This window comes from Danio rerio, chromosome 13 (genome assembly GCF_052040795.2).
Source record: "Danio rerio strain M-AB ecotype USA chromosome 13, GRCz13ab, whole genome shotgun sequence".
Classification (NCBI taxonomy): Eukaryota; Metazoa; Chordata; class Actinopteri; order Cypriniformes; family Danionidae; genus Danio; species Danio rerio.
In genome coordinates, this window is record NC_141033.1 from 45,776,448 (window position 1) to 45,801,169 (window position 24,722).

General features: G+C 35.5%; 2 protein-coding genes across 3 annotated transcripts in view; one reads left to right on the forward strand and one right to left on the reverse strand.

Annotated features, from left to right (window-relative positions):
- The window catches only part of cdh23 (cadherin-related 23), a 495,141-nt gene that overhangs the window by 406,289 nt on the left and 64,130 nt on the right, over positions 1-24,722 (forward strand). For both annotated transcript variants that reach the window (XM_087277778.1, NM_214809.1), the window contains 1 exon segment: positions 24,177-24,398. In XM_087277778.1, the coding sequence (XP_087133904.1) occupies positions 24,177-24,398 (222 nt within the window).
- On the reverse strand, positions 1,806-20,015 carry vsir (V-set immunoregulatory receptor). The gene is given in 7 exon segments (NM_001077581.1): positions 1,806-2,822; positions 6,186-6,361; positions 7,970-7,997; positions 8,421-8,531; positions 11,605-11,667; positions 11,745-12,116; positions 19,794-20,015. Coding segments are annotated over 7 exon segments (828 nt in total). The 5' UTR covers positions 19,849-20,015; the 3' UTR covers positions 1,806-2,799.

The window sequence follows — 24,722 nt, forward strand, 5'->3', positions numbered from 1 at the left end:
GTGTATGTGAGACTGTAAAGGTATTTCCCAGTACTGGGTTAAGGCTGGAAGGGCATCTGCTGCGCCAAACATGGTGAATAGTTGACAGTTCATTCCACTGTGGCGACCCCTGAGAAATAAGGAACTAAACCGAAGAAAAATGAATAAATGATTGCTGAATAAGTTCCTCGTAGTTTAAAGTCCTTGTCAATCATTGGCTGATTGTTTGCTGTCTTAGATGGTTCTATGTGATTGAAAAGATTAAAGATGCAGTAGATGATCAGAAAAAATGTTAACTGGTTAGCATAATATCTTTAAAACACAGTTCCACCCCTGCAGTCCAAAGCCAGACCTCCTGATACCATGAACGCTCACCTTAAAAATGACAAAAGACCTCCCACTAGATCATGTCATTCGCCAGTAAGAACAATTTATGGTACTTTATAATACCACAATTCTGAATGAAAAACTGTATAGCGCATTTACAGTCGTGTAGCTATAAAAACTTGTCTAATGTGCAATATTTCATGCATGCAAGGATCGCTGGCCTCTCACATGCTTTGTCCTAAAGCAGGGGTGTCCACACATGGTCCTAAAGGGCCGATGTCCTGCAAAATTTAGTTCCAACCCTAATCAGACACACCTGGGCTAGCTAATCAAGCTCTTTGTAGGCTTTCTAGAAGCAGGTGTGTTGAGGCAAGTTGGAGCTAAAATCTGCAGGAACCTGGCCCTCCAGGACCGAATTTGGACACTCCTGTCCTAAAGGGACTACTGTATGCTTGGTGGTCGGCCTGCGGCATGCAGGAATAATTACTAAGCCATATTGACATGCTGTTTCAGACCGTATATTCAGAGTAGCGGTAAACAATATCGGGAGCGCGTCATATGTTGTCATTGATCAAAAATGAACCCATGTTAATATAAAACCAACTTCAGCTCAGTAAAGCAGGCTAGGCGGAACAGCGCTGTTTACTGTTGATTTGTTGTTAAACTACATATAAATCTACATCACTGATGCTGTAAAAGGACCTTATAAAGTTGAAAATAGTCACATCAATTTTTCAGCCGGATGAATTCAGTGGCTGAACAACACTTCTGTGCATATAACCCATTCGTAAAACAACACAACCTACATACGCTTTGCTTGACTAAATGAGTTTTAAAACAGAACATTACCTGTCTGAAAGAAATACTTCAGCTATGGTGTTGTCTATCCTCCAGTGTGCAAAACTAACTCCAACATTGATTTAGGATTGAAGTTTTGATTCAGCATTTGTTTTTACCACAGTCATTTGCAACTGGCGGATCTGCGTGAACAGAGGTCACAAATCCTGATTTGAAGAGTTCAGATGCAAAAAATTCTACATGCCAATTAAAATTTTCATCAAAAATGAATATTTTTCTCAGCCTCTTTTGTTTATATTGAGATATTTCACTTTAAAGACCAGGAAAATGACTTATTCTTTGCCACAAAAGTGATATTGTTGAACACACACACAGGAGCCTGATAAAAATGCTCACCTTAGAGGAAAACTTCAGATGGCATTAGAAGTTTAGGCATTTAAACTCTTCATTTGTTGACAGACCGTTTTGGCTATTTATCAGAATTATGAGAATTGTCGGCCTGACAACTTTTAATTGGATGAACATTTGTCTTATGCCTTACCCAATATATAAAAATACATAAATACATTTAGATCATTTACTTTAATCATTACTAGTGGAATGTGAAGAGACTTTCAACCAGCACTACAAAAAATGTTTCTGAAGACAATCACCTACTGCACCTTTAAATGTTGCATAAATACACCACAGAGACATTCAACTTTCAGCAGAACTTTTTATTTTCTTTGTACTTTTATAAAAGAGTAATAAGCATTTGTTTTTTGACATGTCATCAGAGCTACATATATGTTACATCTTTTATACAGTCACGTTCAAATGTACAAACTGGCAAATTCATCAGCATATTTACAATGTGTGTTTTTAATCATTCTTCATTCATATACAAAGCAAGGTTATGGCACTCTTTATGGCAGTGGTTTTAAATGTAAGCTTCCTGTTTACAAGCTCTTTGCTTATTTTTTTTTTACCATTTGAAGGAACAGTTATACACTTTCACTCATACCCCACACATCCAATAAAAAAATGAGTACAAAAGATAAAAATCTTTCATGAGTCTTCAACTCCTTAAAGCCACAGCTGACGTAAGAGGCGCAACTGTGTTTGATTGTCACCAATGCAACATTTACCACAATCATCTGCACTCGTTCTTCAAGAATGCATTTAAAATAAGCTACAAATATGGTTAAAGCACCACACTCACCGCGAAAAGATTTTAAAAAGCCCATCATTGCTCAGCAGGCTTGATGGCGAGTGTTTCGAGAACATTGCTTTTTCACTGATTCACAACGGTGAAGGTCCCAGGATAGAGCCTTTGTGGCATCATCAGCAGTTTTGAAGCTTTAAAACAAGCACAGTCATAGAAGTTCTGAGATCTGCTGATTCGTCTGGTCAACCTTCAAATCTGGGACCAGCACCAGCATTGATTCAGCGACAAAGCGAGTGCTTTGGCAGTTTGCATCGAGGAAGTACTCAAGAAGCGCTGAGTACTCCAAAACAAGAGAGCGTGAGGTATTAAAATATCCCTGAAGTCTAGAAGAGATACAGATTGGATAAAAAGAGACATATTTAAGTGCAAATGAAGCCGCGGTGCATCTCAGCTTGTGATAAACAGAGGTGTGTGCAACTCGAACAGCATAAAAAGGACATCTTTGGACCCTCTTGATGAAATTTCCCTGTGATCGCGTTGTGAAATGCTCAGATATTGCTTTCTGGCAAACCTGGAAAAAAACAAAAGTTTTCAACAGCTGTTGTTTTATTGCACTTTATAAATAAATAAACTAAACTAAATCCAAATAATTGAGTCATTCAGGCTTGTTTGAGACCCACAGGTAAGTGTGTTGAAGCAGGGTTGGAACTAAACTGTGCAGAGCTGCGGCCCTCTAGGAACTGAGTGTGACACCCCTGCTTTAAAGGGACAGTTAACCCTAAAAATGAAACTGACCTTCTAATTTTTTATGCCTCTTGTTGTTTTAAACGACACAAACACAAAATAAGATATTTTGTAGAATGCTGGTTGGCACCCAATGACATGTATAGTCGGAAAAAAAATACTTTAGAAGTCAATGGGTGGCAGCAACCAGCATTCTTCAAAATATCTTCTTTTGTGTTCAACAGAAGAAAGAAACTCAAGCAAGTTTTGAACAAGTGAATGGAGAGTATTTTTTCATGAACTGTCTCTTCAAGCCTCCATGTAATATCCAAGTGACATGATTATGTAAAGTGTTTGCATATGGTAATAATTTGTCTTGCCAGGCTGCGTGGGTGTTTTATATGTAAATGTGGAGATGGCAATGCTTTTGCAGTTTAGTGTAAATGAATAGTGTGGGTGGCAGTTAGTGGAAGCTTTGCATTACAAATATTAGCGTATGTTTACATGTAGTAGTAGTAGTAGTAGTAGTAGTAGTAATTCTATGTCATTTAATAACTGTTTCAGCTTTCATGCATTCAACAAACACTTCGAGTTCTACTGCATCTAATGTGCACATTTCTATCGGGTTTTTTTATTTCCTGTGAAAAAATCCATGATCTTGACATTCATAGTGCCATGTTTTACTGAGCTTCAAAAATGCATCATGTTGTATGTGTCATGCAATTTGGGTCAGGATAGCAATGACAAAATTATTAATCCTATTTACTTCCTCAAAAATAAGCATGTATTATTTAATTTTTAAATGACACTGCATTCAATTTACGCTTATTTACGGTAATCGTTTACTTTATTACAAAGTATTATTACAGTAATGAGAATCAACATACAACAAAGGGATACTTTATCATGAAATACATCTCATTGGTTAAAAAAAAACATGATTTAAACAAATTATGTGTGTTACATTATTCAAAATTTGGTTTGTTTTCAGAAAAAAAACAAAAAAAATGCAAATGTTTGTAGTGTTTTAACAAAACATATATATTAGGGTTGTCACGATACTGGAATTCGGTACCAGTTTTAAAGCTGCGATTCATCAGCGGATCACTCATATGTCAGCTTTTAGACAAACCAGCTGATCGATGTAACTTTGAAACGATTCAGTTCTATCTGTGTTTACACTCAGTAAACAGCAGTAAGTTCGATAAACTGATGATGACCTTCACGGCCAATCACAGTCATTTCTGTTGAGCATGTGAACACAATGGGAAATTAGTTTAAGAACACACTTAAATGTTAGCGAGAAATTAACATTTTTAAAATTCCAGTATCGATTGGTACAGAATTCCAGTATCATGCATGACTAACCTAGAATATAACGTGAAATAATATGAAATTAAAAGAATTTAAATGTATAATATTTAGCACAAAATATTCTGTTTTACTCCAACATGAGTAACATTAAGGAAGTAAATTGAGTTGGTAAATGTTGATGTTAACTGTCTTGCGTATGAGCCGATATAATGGAGAAACAAATGAAAGTTTAAACTTGAACTTGAAACTTGAGTGGGTTTGGCTTGTTTATTACAAGGGGAATATTTTCTTTATAAAAAATAATGTACTGTAAACATGTTAATAATTCTCAGTTGCAAAAAAAATTAATTGCTATAGCCATTTTGTTTATGTACAGTACTTATTTATTTTATTTAAGCTAAAAAACAAAAATGAGATTTTCCAGATTCTAATTCAATCTTTTAAGAAAATACAATATTCCCATAATATATATAATATGAAATCATATAAAATTAATTTCCACCCTTTATTTTTCATCACAAAATATTCAGTTTCACTCCAACATAAGTGACATTGAAGAAGTAAAATGAGTTGGTAAATGTTGACGTTAGCTGTGTTGCGTATGAGCCGATATAATGGAGAAACACATGAAAGTTGAACTCGAAACTTGAGTGGGTTTGGCTTGTGCATACCAAGGGGAATATTTTTTTTATAAAAAGAATGTGATGTAAGCATATTATTAATACTCAGTCGCAAAAAAAAAAATTAAGTTATATTTAGTGTGTTTGCTACTGCCTATGTTTATTTACAGTACTTATTTATTTTATTCAGGATCTAACGAGATTTTTCAGATTTTTCTAGATCTAATTAAAAATTTGGTTTGTTTTCATGAAAAAACTAGGGGAAAAATTGCAAATGTTTGTAATCTTTTTACAAAATACAATAATCCCCCAATATATACAAAAACTAGTACACATAAATTTATATGTTATAGAAAAATATTAAATACAATTTAAAAAAAGAGGAAAAATCAAGAGAAAATAAAAAAATTGAGTTGAAGTATTGTAGGTTGTAATAATTTATTTTTTGCAATATTTAGCTTGAATTTAATTGTATTATCTTTCAATTTCTGAATATGTTTGGTCACTAAAATATTATTTTAATAAACACATCTGTTTAATAAATCTGTTTTGTTTAAATGCATCAAAATACATTGCTTATAATCACTGAGAAATGGATCCAAATACTTATTTTCAAAATTCGGTGTACTCAATTATGCTGAGCACTGTAATTTGAAATTAATTCCCACCCTATCTTTTAGACCACAAAATGTTCTCTTGCACTCCAACGTAAGTGACATTAAGGAAGTGAGTTGATAAATGTTAACATTAGCTGTGTCGCGTATGAGCCGATATAATGGAGAAACACACAAAAGCAGACGCTCATGCTAACACGTTCTCGGTTTCTCAGAATCTCAGAAGCAGAAATGCGTGTTGTGAAATGAGGGAGAAAAAGGGGAAACTGACTTTCTGTAAATTCCGCTGCGTTAAAGGTTAAGTAGAGGAGGCGTATGTCTGTCTGTGAGCTGGACTTCATGACGTTCGCCCACACACACACTTTATCTGGATCTATGCACATTTGTACGCATGTTTAAATTGCTCCTTGAAAACGAGTGGGTTTGGCTTGTGTATAAGAAGGGGAAATTCAAGAAGACGAAAAACTCTGTTTAAGTGCTGTGTGTGCATTTGTGTGAGAGTGTCATGGTTGTGTGTGTATCTTTGTGTGTAGTGCTTCTACAGATGTTTCTTGTCGCCTGTTTAGCAGTGACAAGCTTTAGCTATCGAGCCGTTGGATGACTGTGTACTCTATGTGTGTATGTGTGTGTGTGTTAGAGAGAGAGAGAGAGTGTGTTTCATACCCTGTGCTGAGAAAAACAGTTCTCCTTGTATGTTTGGAGAGAATGGAGTTCCTGGTTCTGACAGGAGGTGGTGTCCTGTTTCAGATGGCTGCCTCATCATTATTTGGGATACTGTCCGCATTTTAGGTTCTGGAGAATCACCCAAAAACACTGGGTTCTCATGCCCCTGTGCTTCACTAGAGAGAAAAAGAAAGGAGTATAAATATATTTGTATATTAGAGTCCTATAAAACCTGTCAAATACTTGCTGAGAATAAATTTCACCTCATGATTATACAAAAATAACTAATATTGAATCATGTTTTGCCTAAAAATTTGTTAGCCTATTTAAGGACTATTTTTTGGACATTTTCCTTCTAATTTGTAGATTATATTTGTCATTCTTCTGTATAGATATTATCATCATTATTTAAAAAATTATTCTAAAGATTATGCAGTGTAAACATATTAATAATTAATAATATATATTGCCATATTAGTAAATAAACTTGCTAATTATATATATATATATAATTCACAAGTTTATTGCTATTAGTATGTGTGTGTGTGTGTGTGTGTGTGTGTGTGTGTGTGTGTGTGTGTGTGTGTGTGTGTGTGTGTGTGTGTGTGTGTGTGTGTGTGTGTGTGTGTGTGTGTGTGTGTGTGTGTATATATCTATACACACACACACACACTCACACACACTTACACTACCTGACAAAAGTCTTGTCGCCTATCTAAGTTTTAGGAACAACAAATAAAAACTTGACTTCTAGTTGATTATTTGGTATCAGAAGTGGCTTATTTGAAAGGCAAAGGCCTTAGAATATGCTGTAACACTTTACAATAAGGTTCATTAGTTAATGCATTTACTAACATGAACTAATCATAAACAACACATGTACAGCATTTATTAATCATAATTGAACATTTACTAATGCATTAATAACAACCAAGTCCATGCTTGTTAACATTAGTTAATGCACCATGAGTTAACATGAACTAACAATGAACTACTAACGTTAACTAACATGAACAAATACAGTAGTAAATGTGTTGTTCATTGTTTGTTCATTTTAGTAAATGCATTAATTAAGATTAACTAATGAACCTTATTGTAAAGTGTGACCGATTACGCTTATTTTACCAAAATAAAATAGGATCATGCCTTGATTCTTTATTATTTAATTAGGATAGTAATGTCGCAACCCAAACCATGATTTTTCCTTTACCAAACTTGACTGATTTCCGTGAGAATTTTGGGTCCATGTGGGTTCCAATAGATGTACTGCAGTATTTGTGATGATTGGGATGCAGTTCAATGATGATCAATTGAATCACGAAATTGGTGATCAATGAATCACGAAAAAAACGACCTTCTGGAACTTTTCCAAATGATTAACTAGAAGTCGAGTTAATATTTGTTGCTCTTATAACCTAGATCAATGTCAGGATCGAATATAAATATCATTTGTAAGTTATAAGTAGGGCATTTGCTGTACTGCCTTTATGCTTATTTACAGTATTTATTTATTTTATTCAAGACTATTAATTATTTATATCTAAAACAAAAAATGAGATTTTTTTGGATGCATTTCAGTAACAAGTTTTAGACATAAAATATACTTTATTATTTTTAAAATGTTGCAACTAGAACAACCACATTTGCTTTGTTCTTATCTTTATATTAACTTTTATTACTTAGTTTTATTGATATCGATTTTGGCATCAATTCCAATTGGGTTAAAGTTAGCTGAATGTACTTTAAGTCTAGAGTAATGTGTTTCGGTCTCTTTGGAAACTCACCTGTCCATTCGCACCAGTTCATGTGCACCTGGGAAAAACAGGAAGAGGAAATGGTTCATAGTGAGAAAGGAAATGCAGACTCTTTAAAAGAATGAGTGCAGCTACTGTACTTCCATTCTGCAGGCTGTGTAGCACACTCTCAAACACAATGTAGGTCAGCGTAAATGTGTGAGCAGTACATGACTAACTGTGTGTGTGTGTGTGTGTGTGTATGCGTGTGTGTGTGCGTGTGCGTGTGCGTGTGCGTGTGCGTGTGCGTGTGTGTGTGTGTGTGTGTGTGTGTGTGTGTGTGTGTGTGCGTGCGTGCGTGCGTGCGTGCGTGCGTGCGTGCGTGCGTGCGTGCGTGCGTGCGTGCGTGCGTGCGTGCGTGCGTGCGTGCGTGTGTGTGTGTGTTTGTGTGTGTGTGTGTGTGTGTGTGTGTGTGTCTGTGTGTCTGTGTGTGTGTACTCACGTCTGTGTCGCTCTACTGTTTGTCTCTGTCTGTAAACCAGCATCAGAATAAGCGGGAGGCACAGAACAAAAGCAACACAGGCTGCGATAGCCAGACCTTCAGCCACAGAGTCTAAAAGACAATCACAAAGACATTACTGGTGGAAAAGAGACAAGAAATTGTGAATCATCCTAAAATTACACCAAGGGGACGTTTACATGACATTGTTTTAGCTAAAAACTGATGGATATAAAGGGGTGTTCCACCACAATATCATATTTTAAACTTTAGTTGATGTGTAATGTAGCTTTGTGAACATAAACAACATCTCTGAATGTAATACGCTCAAAGTTCAATGCAAAGGGAGACATTGGATTTTACAGAGTTAGCTTAGCAAAGCCTACAGTGAACAAATTTGGGGACTACAAAACAATTACATCCAGGCTACTGAGATCACAAGCATTTCAGGTTACAAGCATTCTCTGCCCATACACCCTGCACAGCAACGGAGCCTGGCCAGAGGTGTTATAATGTTACAGCAGAGAAAGCTAAAATGCCGTCCAAACGCTGCTATTTGCACAGAGCTTCTTCTGTTTCTGTATTTGGGTTTTCAAAAACACGACACAAAGAGAGAAGTGCTTACAGAATAATTTAAACTATGTTCCTGAAAATTATATTAAAAAAAGATATTGCCAGCATTTTACAAAGGGGAACTTTAAGAATTTCTCCCAGTTTACTGCTGGATTCCGCTAAAAACTCCTTCAACCGACAAAGCTGTGCATTGTAAAGCTATTAATCAGCCAAACTGCTGTAAACACTCACAATCTTCAGCAGCGCCGCAGTGTCTCTATGCTGCCACTTTTAGTGTCTCTCTGTGTACCCTTTCTGTGCATTTTACATCTATAATAACATACTTTTTATATTATTCACACATGCTTATTACCCTAATATATGTGAAAGACGCTTGTCAGATTTTATTTTGAGCAGACGAGAGGCTTAGCTCTGTGCTTTCATTTTCTGTCTGATTCAGCTACTGTTTACACAGGGCAAAAGCGCATGCCTGTAGGGGCTTGACCTGAAGCACATTATGTTAGCTGACCAATCAGAGCCACTTGAGGGCAGGCCTTTTGGAGGAACTAGGAAATATGACTGTTGTTTTCATGTTAGCAAAAGAGCATAGAATCACCAAGAGGCGACACTCTAGTGCAATTTGTGAAACAGCCACTAGATGGCGCAGCGGGCATTTTGGAGTGAAAATTCTAACAGAACAACAGCATATTATAAGTCTGTAAAATAAACTATTAAAAGTGCTAAAAAAGAGATTGTATTGGTAAAAAAAGATTGTAATAGTAAGTGTTGTATTGTCATCTTTCAGGTTGTATCTCAGCTTTAATGCACTTTTTAAATAAATGAATAAGAAACAAAGCAGCTGCTTGCCATCACCGCAGCAATAAGATCCAATAGACAGCTGACAGTGTCGCGCTTTGGTGATTCTAAGCTCTTTGTGTTAGCTGAGTAGCTGTATATATTCAAAGTAAGATATCTGAAAAAAAATAACAAGATTTTCTACTGAAGCATGAGCACACATTGCTTTGCATCTTATAAACACAACCAAGCCTTAAAAATACACCCTGGACCACCCCTTTAAATACCTTTTAACCAGTCATTTCCATTACAATGGCTTTTAGGGGTCAAAAAAGACAGTATTTTGTGAAAAAAGTGGATACATGTTCATTTTGTAGACATGATGGTACTTGAAAAGCTAAATAACTATTGCGGACTACAGGACTAGCACTTTAGGGTGTTTTTTGCAGATCAGCGGAATCGTCTAGTACATTATTATTGTGTAAACATTCTGGTAAAGTCAGTCTTAAAACAATGCATCAATTATGTTGCATTAGCTGGTCTTTATACACACACACACACATCAGATATACAGTTGAAGTCACATATTATTAGCCCCCCTGTTTATTTTTTCCCCAATTTCTGTGTAACAGAGAGAAGTTTTTTTTAACACATTTCTAAACATAATAGTTTTAATAACTTATTTCTAATAACTGATTTATTTTATCTTTGCCATGATGACAGTCAATAATATTTTACTAGATGTTTTTCAAGACACTTCTATACAGCTTAAAGTGACATTTAAAGGCTTAACTAGGTTAATTAGGTTAACTTGGCAGGTGAGGGTAACTAGGCAAGTTGTTGTATATTGATGGTTTGTTCTGTACACTATTGAAAACAAGTATAGCTTAAAGGGGCTAATAATTTTGACCATAACATGGTTTAAAAAAATAAATAAATTAAAAACTGCTTTTATTCTAGCCGAAATTAAACAAGATTTTTCCAGAAAAAAATAAAAACATTATCAGACATACTGTGAAAATTTCCTTGCTCAGTTAAACATCATTTGGGAAATATTTAAAAAGGAAATTTAAAAGGAGGCTAATAATTCCGACTTCAACTGTATATCTTTAATCCAGAGCATTTTATTTGATTTCATTGTGTGTGTTATAGAATATTCCGAGTAAATCCACTAATCAGTCGACCCCATTTGTGTGCAGTATTTCAGTGAAAAAAAACTTATTTATTAACAAGTTAAATCCAGTTTTTGTAGGTACTAAATGCACTTCATGAACATTTGGGTTTTTCAAAACCATCATTCTTGTTTACGCCTTAGCTCTCCTAAAAATACTCACACATTTATTCACACTCAAGTAGCTCCAAACCGGTATCATTTTCTTTTGATAGAGAACATAGAAGATATTTTTAAGAATGTCGATGGCAGTGGCTATTGACTTCCATGTTAGAAAAACTGTTGTGAAAATCAAGTTACCGGTTTCCAACATTCATTAAATCATGTTTTCAGTTTAACAGAAGATATTTCTGTTTCAATTCTAAGAGATTTTGGTGAGTAAATAAGACAGAAAAGTAGTGACCATTGAGGGACCTTTCACACAATCATATCTATAACACAAACATATCTATAACTAGGAGGAACTCATTATACATGCGTCTTAATATCAAACCTATTTGTTAACTTCAGGGGAACTTTCGGTGAGCAGAAAATAAAGTCTAGTTCTTAAAATAGCTGCTGAATGATTTGTTTGTAGAGCTTGGTTCCATAGAATGTGTGTGTTTGTGTGGGACGTGAGTACTAATACTCTTTAGCACCTTTTAATCATCTGTGTAGTGTTAAACTTACCATCTGAAGCAGTGTGAGAATATTCCAAACATTTCAGACTCCCATTATGTGCATCTTTGGGTGCTGTGGAAACAAGTTACATTAAGATCATGCATGTATGGATACATGAACCTCAGATCTGAACTCTCTGACTGGCTTACTTGGCATCACAGAGAGGTACATGAAGTCATGGGCTTCCTGCTCCTTGTGCCTGCCATGGAGGTCCAGAAGCCAGCAGCAGTATTTGCCCTGGTCCGTATGCTTGACGTTCTTCAGTGAGACTGAGAAGACCTTGTCTCCGCTGGAGTATACCACTCCTAGAGAGCGGTTGGTGTGATTGGCCTTGCGCGGATGTGCTCCCTTCTGACAGTGGTCCTGTGAACGAGGCGTGTAGAGCCAGGTAGTCCAGAAGGTGTCCTGCGGGTAAGCCTTGGTCCCGGACGGAACACACTTCAGAATGACATCAGCACCTTCGGGACACTCGTAGGTCCGATGAGGCACAGAGACTCTGAGAGAGTGATGATCACCACTCGCTGGAGAAAAAAAGAGAGATTTTTAGATGTAAATTAAACTCTTCATAGATGATTTGTGTGAAGTTTCATTCTTTTAGAATACTTAACTGTTACTCTGTTTGCTCAAAGTACTTATTTTAAATGAGCTGAATCAACACAATTCTTGAATTTTTTGGGGGACAACTTCATTGTTTTTTTGTTCAATCCACTTAAATTTGTAAAAATAATAAAGTTAACTTGTTTGATTTGTGTTAGGACAACATGATGGAATTATGTTGAACTCAGCATTTTTTCTATCCATCCATCCATCCATCCATCCATCCATCCATCCATCCAATTCCTCTATCTAATTGCTTATCATTCCGTCATCCATCCATCCATCCATCCAATCTCTCTATCCAATTACTTATCATCCATCCATCCATTCATCCATCCATCCATCCTATTCCTCTATCCAATTTCTTATTCCATTATCCATCCATCTCTTCATTCATCAATCCAGTCATTCATCCATCCTATTCCTCTATCCAATTGCTTATCATTCCGTCATCCATCCATCCATCCTATTCCTCTATCCAATTGCTTATTCCATAATCCATCTATCTCTTCATTCATCCATCCATCCATCCATCCATCCATCCTTTTCTTTTATCTAAAAGCTTATCATTTCATCATCCATCCGCCTATCCATCATATTCCACTATCCTATAGCTTATCATTCAATCACCCATCCATCTATCCGTCCATCCCATTCCTTTATGCAATTGCTTTTCATTTTATTATCCATCCATCATCCTATTCCTCTATCCAATTGCTTATTCCATAATCCATCTATCTCTTCATTCATCCATCCATCCATCCATCCATCCTTTTCTTTTATCTAAAAGCTTATCATTTCATCATCCATCCGCCTATCCATCATATTCCACTATCCTATAGCTTATCATTCAATCACCCATCCATCTATCCATCCATCCCATTCCTTTATGCAATTGCTTTTCATTTTATTATCCATCTATCCATCCTATTCCTCTATCCAATTGCTTATCATTCCATCACCCATCCATCATTCATCCATCCATCTATCCTATCCCTTTATCTAATTGCTTTTCATTCTATCATCCATCCATCTATCCCATTCCTCCATCCAATTGCCTGTCATTCCATCACCCATCCATCCATCTATCCATCCTATTCCTTTATCCAATTGCTTTTCATACTATCATCCATCCATCCCATTACTCCATTCAATTGCTTGTCATTCCATCACCCATCCATCCATCCATCCATCCATCCTATTCCTTTATCCAATTGCTTTTCATTTTATCATCCATCCATCCATCCATCCATCCATCCATTCATCCATCCATCCTATTCCTCTATCCAATTGCTTATCATTCTACCATCCATCCATCCATCCATCCATCCATCCATCCATCCATCCATCCATCCATCCATCCTATTCCTCTATCTAAATGATTATCATTTCATCACCCATTCATCTATCCATCCATCCTATTCCTCTATCAAATTGCTTTTCTTTTATCATCCATCTATCCATCCATCCATCCTATTCCTTCATCCAATTGCTTATCCATCCATCCATCCATCCATCCATCCATTCACCCACCCATCTACCATCCATCATATTCCTTTATCCAACTGCTTATCATTCCATCACCCATCCAACCATCCATCCATCCATCCATCCATCATTTTACCCTATCCAATTACTCATCCATCAATCAATCCATCCATCCAGCCATCCATTTATCGACATACAGCCATGTCTATATTTGACAAAGTGAACTTCTTGAACCCTTGAGCTGCTCATTTCCTGATAGAGTGTGCTCTTGTGTCAATGTGTGAAGTTCAGTCAGCTAACCACATGTGCACCTCTGCACAGCTATCAGACTTTGTTTACTACAGTTCTATGTTTGTGGCAAGTCTTTAGCTGGCTTGAATCTTTATCTTAATCTCACATTTATTTTAAAGAAATCTCTGAAAATTGAAGCCACAGTTTGTAAGTGCATAAATAAAATCAAATGTGTTAGATATTTAATTTTTAGAAACATTTTTGCAACAAAACATTAATTTCAGGCATGCTAATATACATTTTTAGGCCACACCAAAACAGTGTTTTTGTATTTGGTAAAATAACCCAAATTTTTGTTCACAACACATGAAAACATTTGTCTAATACATATATTTTAACCAAATGTAGTGTTCTGGGAGGGAAAAAAAATCCTCTGCTGCCATTGTTTCTTATTCATGAATGTGTGCGTGTGTGCATGCCTGTGTATGTGTGTGTGTGCATGTGTGTCTGTGTGCACATTCACTTGAGTCTTATTATGAGTTTGTGTGTGTATTTGGAGAAGGGTGGCACACCGAGTGCATTGTTTCCTATCCTGTAATAGACAAAACAGACCTACACCCTTAATCACACACAAACACTATGAGCCAGTGCTGCATGCTGTTCTGCAAATCAAATGGAGTGGGAAAAACCCCGATTTCTCATGAATGGATACATATTTCCTATATTTATGAATGACGGACCCAAATATTGACTGCCTGAATGCACGGCCGCTTGTCAGGCTATGCCACCCACTATTTATCACTTTAAAAGAGTATGTGCGAATGCATGCATTAAATGTGTGTGCGTGTGTGTCAGGAAGAGCAATAGGAAACGGCGTCTGTGTGATAAAGTGCAGCTCAGGGCGGTGTGTCCATTCCTGTCTCTCATAGACAATACAGTTCAAACCCCTCCTGCTCTATTATTCCCTATAAACCTCATCCGTCCTCATGGTCCCAATCAGTGCTTATAATTATCCGGTCCAGGGTGCTATTTCCCACCCCGTGAAATCCTGTTACTTTAAAAGCTTAGAAAGTCTTTGATTTTATATATATATATATATATATATATATATATATATATATATATATATATATATATATATATATATATATATATATATATATATAAAATATAACAACATACGCTTAGTGCAAATTGGTTGCTGAACGATTTTAAAGTGTCACTGTAACATAAAATGGATGAAGTCTAAAGTGTTCTCAGAATTAGCTGAGTGAAATGATAATCTAATGTTCCTTGCCTGAGGGTTTCTGTCTGAACATGTTTATCTGTGTGTTTCTGGGACCTCCAAACTGAATTTACATTGGCAACAGGTATATTTGCAATGATTTCAACTAAAAATGAAAACTTTTCTACTTTTTTTACTAACTGTTTTGGTGGACTGAAAATGTTTACTTTTATAAACTGTCTGCAAAAACTCATAATTGTGTAAGTGCTGACATCATGCACATCACAACCAAACCAACAATCTGTGGATTGCAGTGCTTTGTTTGTGTGCAGATATGTAGGGTTTCATTACAAAAAGTGGCAGGCCTAATACACCATCTTTAGTGGTATTTGCAGATCATTGTGATTAAGATTGGTTTGACAGTATTATTATTATTATCTGTAGAAACTATTTTCGATTGGCCACGTGGCTTGTTTGTATTACAAAGAAATGACTGCAAAGGTAAACAAAAAGGAACAAATAAAGATACAACTGGGAATGGTGTCTTTTTAAAAGGTAGTTTTGTGCTTTTATGTACTATTGTGTATACTTTAAGGGATAATATATACCTTTAAAGTACAGTACCAGTTTAAGTGTACTTTTTAAAAAGATACTTTGCTAGTGCTTTCTTGTACATTCTCTTATCTTTTGTGCTTTATGACAATGAAACATTCACTCATTTTCCTTCAGCTTAGTCTCTTTATTCATCAGGGGTTGCCACAGTGAAATGAACCACCAACTTATCCTTATGTTTTACACAGCGAATGCCCTTCAAAGCTACAACCCATTATTGGGAAACATCCATGTACACCTATTCACACACACTATGGCCAATTTAGCTTATTCAATTCACCTTAAGCGCATGTCTTTGGTCTGTGGGGGAAATCGGAGCACCCAGAGGAAACCAACACGGGGAAAGCATGCAAACTCCACACAGAAATGCCAACTGACCCAGCCGGGACTTGAACCAGTGACCTTCTTACTTTGAGGTGACGGTGCTAACCACTGAGCCACCATTTCACTCAATTTTTGACATCTGTTTACACAAAATGCATTTTAAATAAAGTAGATGCTTTACACTGTGTGAAAATGCTTTGTTGGGTCAACATTGGGTCAAATATGGACAAATCCAAAAAAAGAAAAAAAAAGAAGAAAAAAAAGTCATTTAAAATCAATTTGTCCATATTTAACATTATTTTGGTTTATGACAACCCAGCATTTTTAGAGCATACTTGCATTCAATATGCTGTTTAGTGGTTTCTCAATATAATATCCTTATCAGGTGACGCAGTGGCAAAGTAGGTAGTGCTGTCACCTCACAGCAAGTAGGTCACTGGTCCGAGCCTCGGCTGGGTCAGTAGGCGTTTCTGTGTGGAGTTTGCATGTTCTCCTTGCGTTCGAGTGGGTTTCCTCCGGGTGCTCCGGTTTCCCCCACAGTCCAAAGACATGCGGTACAGGTGAATTGGGTAGGCTAAATTGTCAGTAGTGTATGAGTGTGATTGAGTGTGTATGGATGTTTCCCAGAGATGGGTTGCAGCTGGAAGGGCATCAGCTGCGTAAAACATATGCTGGATAAGTTGGCGGTTCATTCTGCTGTGGTGACCGCAGATTAATAAAGGGAGTAAGCCGAAAAGAAAATTAATGAAAGAATGAATATCCTTATCAAATAAGGTAAAAATACATAAATAACATGCATTTTACATTTGCACAAGGTAGAACCCCTTTACAGCCCCTTCTACACATACTATGCTCTCATTTCTCACCACGGTTGTTTGTGTAAGAGGCTCATTAAGAAGTGCTAATGAAAGCCGTAGGGGTCCGAGAACCCCCTCCCATACAAAGATTGCATGACTGTGAGGGACTGTCCCGTTTCAACTGAAACCTCTTACTAATCAGTATCTGCCCACAAAAACAGAAGTTCCCTCAACCATATGCAATAAACAGTAAGCAATAGACTATTCTACAGAAGAAAATCTAATTCAGTCTTGTGGTATTGTGCATATATTATGCAGACAACAAAAAAGTGCACAGACAATGTCCTCACTAATGCTGCTGCCTCATCCTTCCTCACTGTTATTTTTCTCTTAGTTTTCACTTAATCAGCTTCTAGTTCTGACTGAGGGGATGTTGTGTAGCCTCTCATGGGGACATGCAAACCCAGGGGGTCAGGAATGTAAATCCCACTGCAATATCCACAGACTTCCAGTCTTCCTTCATCCCATCTTTCAGTCTCTCTCTGTCAGATACCAGGCCTGAGAAATCAGTGTGTTAAAATGAAACCTTTTCTTTTCTAATAAAAATCACGCCTCCATACTTTGATAAGGAAGTAGACCTGGCATCAGATCGATACCCCCTGCTATGGAGAGCTGATTCAACGGATATGCTACTTCACTTTAATAGTTTTATCCTGTAAACAAGTCTCAAACACACTGACACTTCCTGAAGACCCACATATACGACATCTGATATCGACTGCCTTTAAACCAACTCTGCTAAAATTGGAGACAATCAATACTAGCTGAATGATAAACCAGCCATTACAATACACATTTAAAACAACGTACAAGTGTTACAAATATATGAAGGCTCCACACAATTCATTCATGTTGTCCTAACACACATTACTTAAGTTAATAAGTGGATTGAAAATAAAACAATTAAGTTGTGCCAAAAACATCTCAAGAATTGTGTTGATTCAGCTCATGTAGTTTGAACGAGCAGCAAATTAATTTTTTGTGTAGACATTCTGTCTTTATATACACTGTAAAAAGTGATTTGTTACTTAAAGCAAGTAAACCAATTACCTTACAAGCAAGTTGACTTTACAACTATAAAGTAAACCCATTGTAAATTGGAACTGTTAAGCTGACTTCATTTTTATAATTATGCAAATTGTACTCACTTTTATTTTTAATAGTATTTTTAAAAGTAAATTAATCACTTTTTTCCAATACACCTTTATCAAATTAGTTTTTTTTTCTAGTTTTTTTGTATCTAGAAAAATAACATACATTAAAATAACACTGCTTTTCCAGACTCTAGTGTCTTCTAAATTTAATACAGACTATAATTGTAGATTAAATAAACTTAATGAAGCACCAAATATGTAATATTGTAATAATTAAAGTAATTGTTTGAAAACAGACATGCTAAAATAGTCTGACACTGCAAAAAGTGATTTGTTGACTTTAAAAAAGTTAGTTCAATTAGCATAATCCGAAAAATCAAGTCAACAATAACAGTTACAAGTTACAGGGGTTTACTTCTATCTTTGTGAAGTCAACTTGTTGCTTTTAAGGCAATTGGTTTACTTGCTTTAGATAACTAATCACTTTTTACAGTGTAACATGTTTTCAATCGTCTCGATTATTATAAAAAGTCATGACAGAAGTCACAGTTTAAAATGTGTCTTATATTTATAAGCAAAAATGGCTTAAATCTCCTTTATTTTTCCCCATTTTTCTTGCTGAATTTGACTCTCGTTTCCTCTTTCTAAAAATAAGAAAAGTGCAAAGATTTTGATGCATTATGACAACCTTTTAAAGGACAAATAAATCCTTGTTGAGTAGAATTGTCTTTTCTCGCTCTCTATTATGTAATAGCTTTAATTCATGTAAATCCATTCAAGCAAACCACTTTTTTTGGGTTTATTTTCCTGTTATTATTATTATTTGTTTTTCCTTCTATATGTGGCATTTACAGTTATAAATATAATTGTCATAATTCCCTGTTATTGTACAAGTTTGACAATATTTTTTTTAAACTTGATAAAAAAGTGCTTTATTATTAGGTGGGCTATGTAATTAAATTATTTAAAGTGTATTATTTAAAGTGTGTATCATCTTCTAAATTCGGGTTAAGATATCAGCATCTGCGTTCAAATACTTAAAGATTGGTTTTGAGTGAATAAAGCAGGAAATCTACTAATGACCAACTTTAGATAATGAATATTAATCGGGCATGGTCGACGTGCAGCGTTCAATGCACTAAATAATAAACAAGCGGAGTCTTCACCGATGATGATTCGTTAGCTGTTTAACGCCCACATACTACAAAGTGCAATGCAACCAATCAGCTAAGTGTTCAAGTTAAATCGCACTTTATGTGATCAATAATTATGAACCTAACAGAAACACGTCAAATTCACTTGCAGCGTTGACGGACGAGGCAGAGTAAACGCAGAGACGGGACAGCTTACCAAAACTCTTCATGTCATCGTGGCTGTCATCTATTTGAACCTGACTAAAACTAGACTCCTTAACACAGCAGAAATGAAATGCAACGACTGAAGTAAATGTCAGTGAATTAGGAGGAGCGTTGTAAGATGAAAGATTTAACATTATGACGGTCTTTTTGTTGAAGTTAACCGCTGGTTGTAAAACAAGTTGACACACGCCCGATCAGCCTTGAGGACTTGTTTTACATGTAAATAAACTGTCATAAACGCAGGAATGTAAAGAACGCGGAGCTTACTATATAGCGACGTTTATTAAATCGCAAACATCTAAAACGCGACGCAACAGCCAGATGCGTCACTTTAATGCTTTTGCACGCGAACAGAACCGTTATTAAAAAGCAAACGCGTCTAGACCATAAATAAAGTTCACAGCAGATTTACCTCGAATCGCAGTAAACACATGAAAGCAGAGCAACACAGCCCGAAATACATCCATCAGTCCTGATCTCCTGTCACGTCCACAAATCTCTTGAAATATCTTCTGTTCACGTCCGAAGTCCTCTACAGTTTAACAGACATATATCTTATACAGTCTTCCTTTTTTTTCCCGTCAGTTGTGAACTGCTCTTACTGTAACTTACTGCTCTGAATCATATCACAAGTGACCCACAAAACAAGCAGTTCTAGTTTAGAGTCTCTCTCTGTCTCTCCTCCCTTTAAATTACTCCTCCCACTACAACTTTTCTCTTTAATAATGTAATTTGCTGATTTAAAAATTGACAAACCTCCAGTGAAATTAGCTAAATTTCACAAACAAGCTTTATTGGCCTGGATCCTGGTATTTAAGCACATTTTCCCCAAAAGAAATATATTATTTGGAATAATTTACATTTAGTCATTTAGCAGACACTTTTATCCAAAGCGACTTACAAATGAGTAATAATAATATTAATAATAATAATATAAATATATATTATTGAATATATTCAATATAAAAATAAATCTCTCTTTTTCCAAAATTGGTATGAAACTTATATTGTGTTAGTTAGACAACTTCTAAATTTAAATGGTAATTTATTATCTTACAGTGAATTTTTAGAAAAATTTGGAGCATGCTATTTTGTTTAATGCCATATCTCAACAGCTTCTTCATTTTAAGAGAGTATGGAAATTAATCTTTAGAAGGAAAATATGCTAAAGAAAACCTTTTTTAGGAGATATTTATATATCAAACAAAATTTACCAATAAACTATTAGGAATATTATAATTGTTGATACAGTTATATATATATATATATATATATATATATATATATATATATATATATATATATATATATATATATATATAATATATATAATATATTATGTATATTATAAATTATATATATACCAATATGATTTGGAAAAAAAGCTTGGCGTTCTTATGAATTATATATTGTACAAATAACAAAGTAAAACAAGTTGCATTTAATATCTTACATTGTATATATCCAGCTAAAGAGCTTTTAGAGAGATTTTATTTGGATATTGATTATTCTTGTTGATTGGAAAAGGAATCTATTGTCCATATGCTTTGTTATTGTATATATACGGAGACCTGGGTGGGAAAAAAATGTGCGAAAGAAAAAAAAAAAGCTGGGTGGGAGGAAAACAAAACAGAGTGAAAAGAAAATATATATATTTTAAGTTTTTGCATTCCCTCGCAAAGATATTTTGCATTCCCTCCTTCCTTCCTGTTCACTTCATACAAGTCAACCCTCCCATTTTTGCCGGAATTCTTTCGTATTTTACCATTCTATCCCGCTATCACCCTTCATATGCAACCTCTGATTCAGTGAATGCATGTATAAGCGATGATTGACAAAAGCACTCCATATGATAAACTGATACCAGATCAGCTTCTGTACACGCCATTTAACGAGGAGCGAAAGTGTAGGACACTTTGCGATTTGGGTGTGTGAAAATTTTATTAGAAGGAAAACAAATATTGTATTCAAGTTACAAAATTTCTATATTTGCATTTATTATGTCAATACATGCAACAAATTTACTTTCCTTGTACTTTTTGTTATTTTGGGAAAGTTTCATACTGTTTACATAAAAAAATGGACTGGATTAAAGCCAAATTTCATTAATTTCCTTTAAGAGACTAAGGACTACTGCACAAGTTTGAAGAACATCGTTAATAAATAAAGCAAAGAAGACTTGTAATATTTTTAATGACTATAAGACTTTTTAATGAATTACTATATGTTTTATGTACACTCTGGCATATTTTTTGTATATTACTGTGTAATTATATATTTGTTGTAAATAAAAATAACAATAAAGAATATATTTTGTCATTTGCTTATACAGTATGCAGAAGAGTTATTGATCAGTTAGTTTAGTTAGTCATCTTTGTTAGTAATGTTTTATCATTTAACTTTGTTGAATATTTATTTCAAACTAGATCTGAATAAATGTTTTTGGTAATGTGTAGTGAAATAATTATTGGATATTTTAATATTATTAAAATATATATGTATATTTTTTATTATATAATTAAGTTCCTCAAATTAAAATACCCGGCAGGCAATCCCAAGTTTACATATCCCACAGTTTGCTATGACAATGTTGTCGTCATCAACTATATAAAACCTCCAGGCCGCAGATATACTCGCGCTTTCCGCTTCAAGCTGCTTTGGTGTTCTACTTTGCCGGCATTTAACCAATAGCGTATCAGCAACAAAGTGATGTCTTGCTGTTTCTTAAGAAAAAGGTCTAACTCTGTGCCACCGCATAACTATATATGTGTTATAAAATAAGAAAAATATATATGTGGTATGATATAAGTCCTGATCAGGAGGTAACGTCCAATTCCGCTCAAGTCCTGGTGATCGAAACTTATTTCCGATCACGTGATCGGATCTGGACATTAGTAGTGAACACTCATCTTTATGTATCTATAGAAATGTATTAGTTCTGCAGAGAAATTTCTAATGCATATTTAAAAGTATAGCACTTCATATTGATAAATGTAGTATTTTTTACAGTATTCTCTTAAAAGTGGTTTACTTGTGGTATATAGAGAAACACTTTGTTTAAATTACAACACATTTCTTTATTAAATAATTACCTCCATTCATTTTAAATCTTTCTCACATGCTTTTAAAATGCAGACAAAGATCAGTTTCATTCACACTTCAACTGTCTAGAGTTGCACCGCGTCTCTTTTCAGATTTACAGTTTTATAATTGGTCATAGTTCATCAGGTTCAGCATTTGCGAACTGAACTCTAGAGAGATTTTGGAAGGGAGTTGTGGTAGTATTTTTCATCTGATACCCACTGATAGCATCAATCGCCAGTGGAAAGGCGCCTCCTGCCTTCACACATGCAAGCAGGTTATGCAAATGTAAACTTGCTATTCCAGTCTACTATGATACCACAATTTAAAGGTCCACATTTCAGAAGAAACATGCAAATACTGTCATTCAAAGACAAACATAAGCATTGTCCTGCTCTCTAGAAAACTGCACTGTCACAGTTGCAGATTTTGAAACTTGCGGAATTGTGTTTAAATTATTATTATTATTTTTTGTATTATATTTTTAGGATTATTTTGAGAGGAGACACATACAGTGCTGTCCAGTAACATTGTTTTAATCATTTGACATTTGCTTAAAACGTTAACATTATAATACTAACAATATTTACATATAAACTGAAGATGAAGAGAAGTTTTGTTTGATGAGAGTCGATGCTTTGTTCATGAAAACTTTACAAACAATTTGCGGTGATGTAAGTGATGCCAGATCATATTTTTTAGACTATCTGACCTCAAGACCCAACTGACCACTCAAACCTTCTCCTAAAAGTGTGGAAACAACTATTTTACATATTATTTACATTTTATATTAGAAAAGTGGGCTGCACGGTGGTGCAGTGGGTAGCACTTTCACCTCACATCAACAAGGTTGCTGGTTCGAGCCTCGGCTGAGTCAGTTGTGTAACAATAAAATCAATTAGGTCATCTGGAATGGCAAAGAAAGTGTTCTCGCAGGACTCCCAGAGTTCATCTAGATGCTTTGGATTTATCGTCAATGCCTCCATCTTACCCAAGACATACTCAATAATGTTCTTGTCTGGTGACTGGGCTGGACAATCCCGGAGCACCTTGACCTTTTTTGCTTGCAGTAACTTTGATGTGGAGCCTAAAGTATGAGAAGGAGCTCAATCCTGCTGAAGAATTGACCCTTTTTCTGTAGTTTTTAATGTAATGGGCAACACAAATGTTTTAATACCTCAGGCTGCTGATGTTGCCCTCCACTCCGCAGATCTCTCGCACACCCCCATACTGAATGTAACCCCAAACCATGATTTTTCCTTCACCAAACATGACTGATGTCTGAGAATATTGGGTCCATGGGGGTTCCAATAGGTCTTCTGCAGTATTTGTGATGATTGGGATGCAGTTCGATGGATGATTCAAGGGAAAAATCTACCTTTTGCCACTTTTTCAAATGATCAACTAGAAGTCAAGTTATTGTTTGTTGCTCTTACAACTGTGATCAACGACAAGACTTTTGTCAGGTAGTTGTACATATGCCATGACAAGTTGCACAATGTTTTCCAAAAATATGGAGTGTTTATAAGAAAGTGTCTGGTGCATATGAAGAGGAAAGTGTGTATTTCCTACAAGTGGTTTGTCAAGCCCCCTCACCAACATTCCTAAGGGTAGAAAATTAGTGGAGGACACTTTATACATTTGTCCCGTTAGATTTTCCTACTTATTAAAAGTATTTTTTTAATGTCTTGCTGCTTGTGATCTACTTCCATAGACATCCACCACCGTTTGGGTGCGTATAATTGATGAAAACGACAACGCACCAGAGTTTCCAGAGGAAGAGTACGTGACGGAGCTCAGAGAGGGACCAAACACTGTAGGAGCCATCATCGCCACGGTCACTGCCATCGACCCGGACGAAGGACTCAATGGAACCATCCGTTATGCCATCTCTAAGGGCAACCTGGCACAGACCTTTCAGATCAATAGCGTAACGGTGAGGATGACACACCACAAACCAGAGATGGGGTTGTTAGAGGCATTGTTGTGTTTGTGTACATAAATCATCCAAATATTCAGAAGTTTTAAAGCACTTGATTTATATATATATTTTTTTGCCCAAACAGGTTTTTTCTCTATTCAAAAAGTTAAACATTACACAGATGATTAATTTACATAATTACTTTCATTCAGACATACAAAATTTGCACATTTCACAGATAACAAATTTGCATAATAGCCCAGTGAAACCTCACCTTTTATATCCCAGTTGAAATGTGAGTTTGAAAATTCCATTATAAACATAAACAATACTAATAAA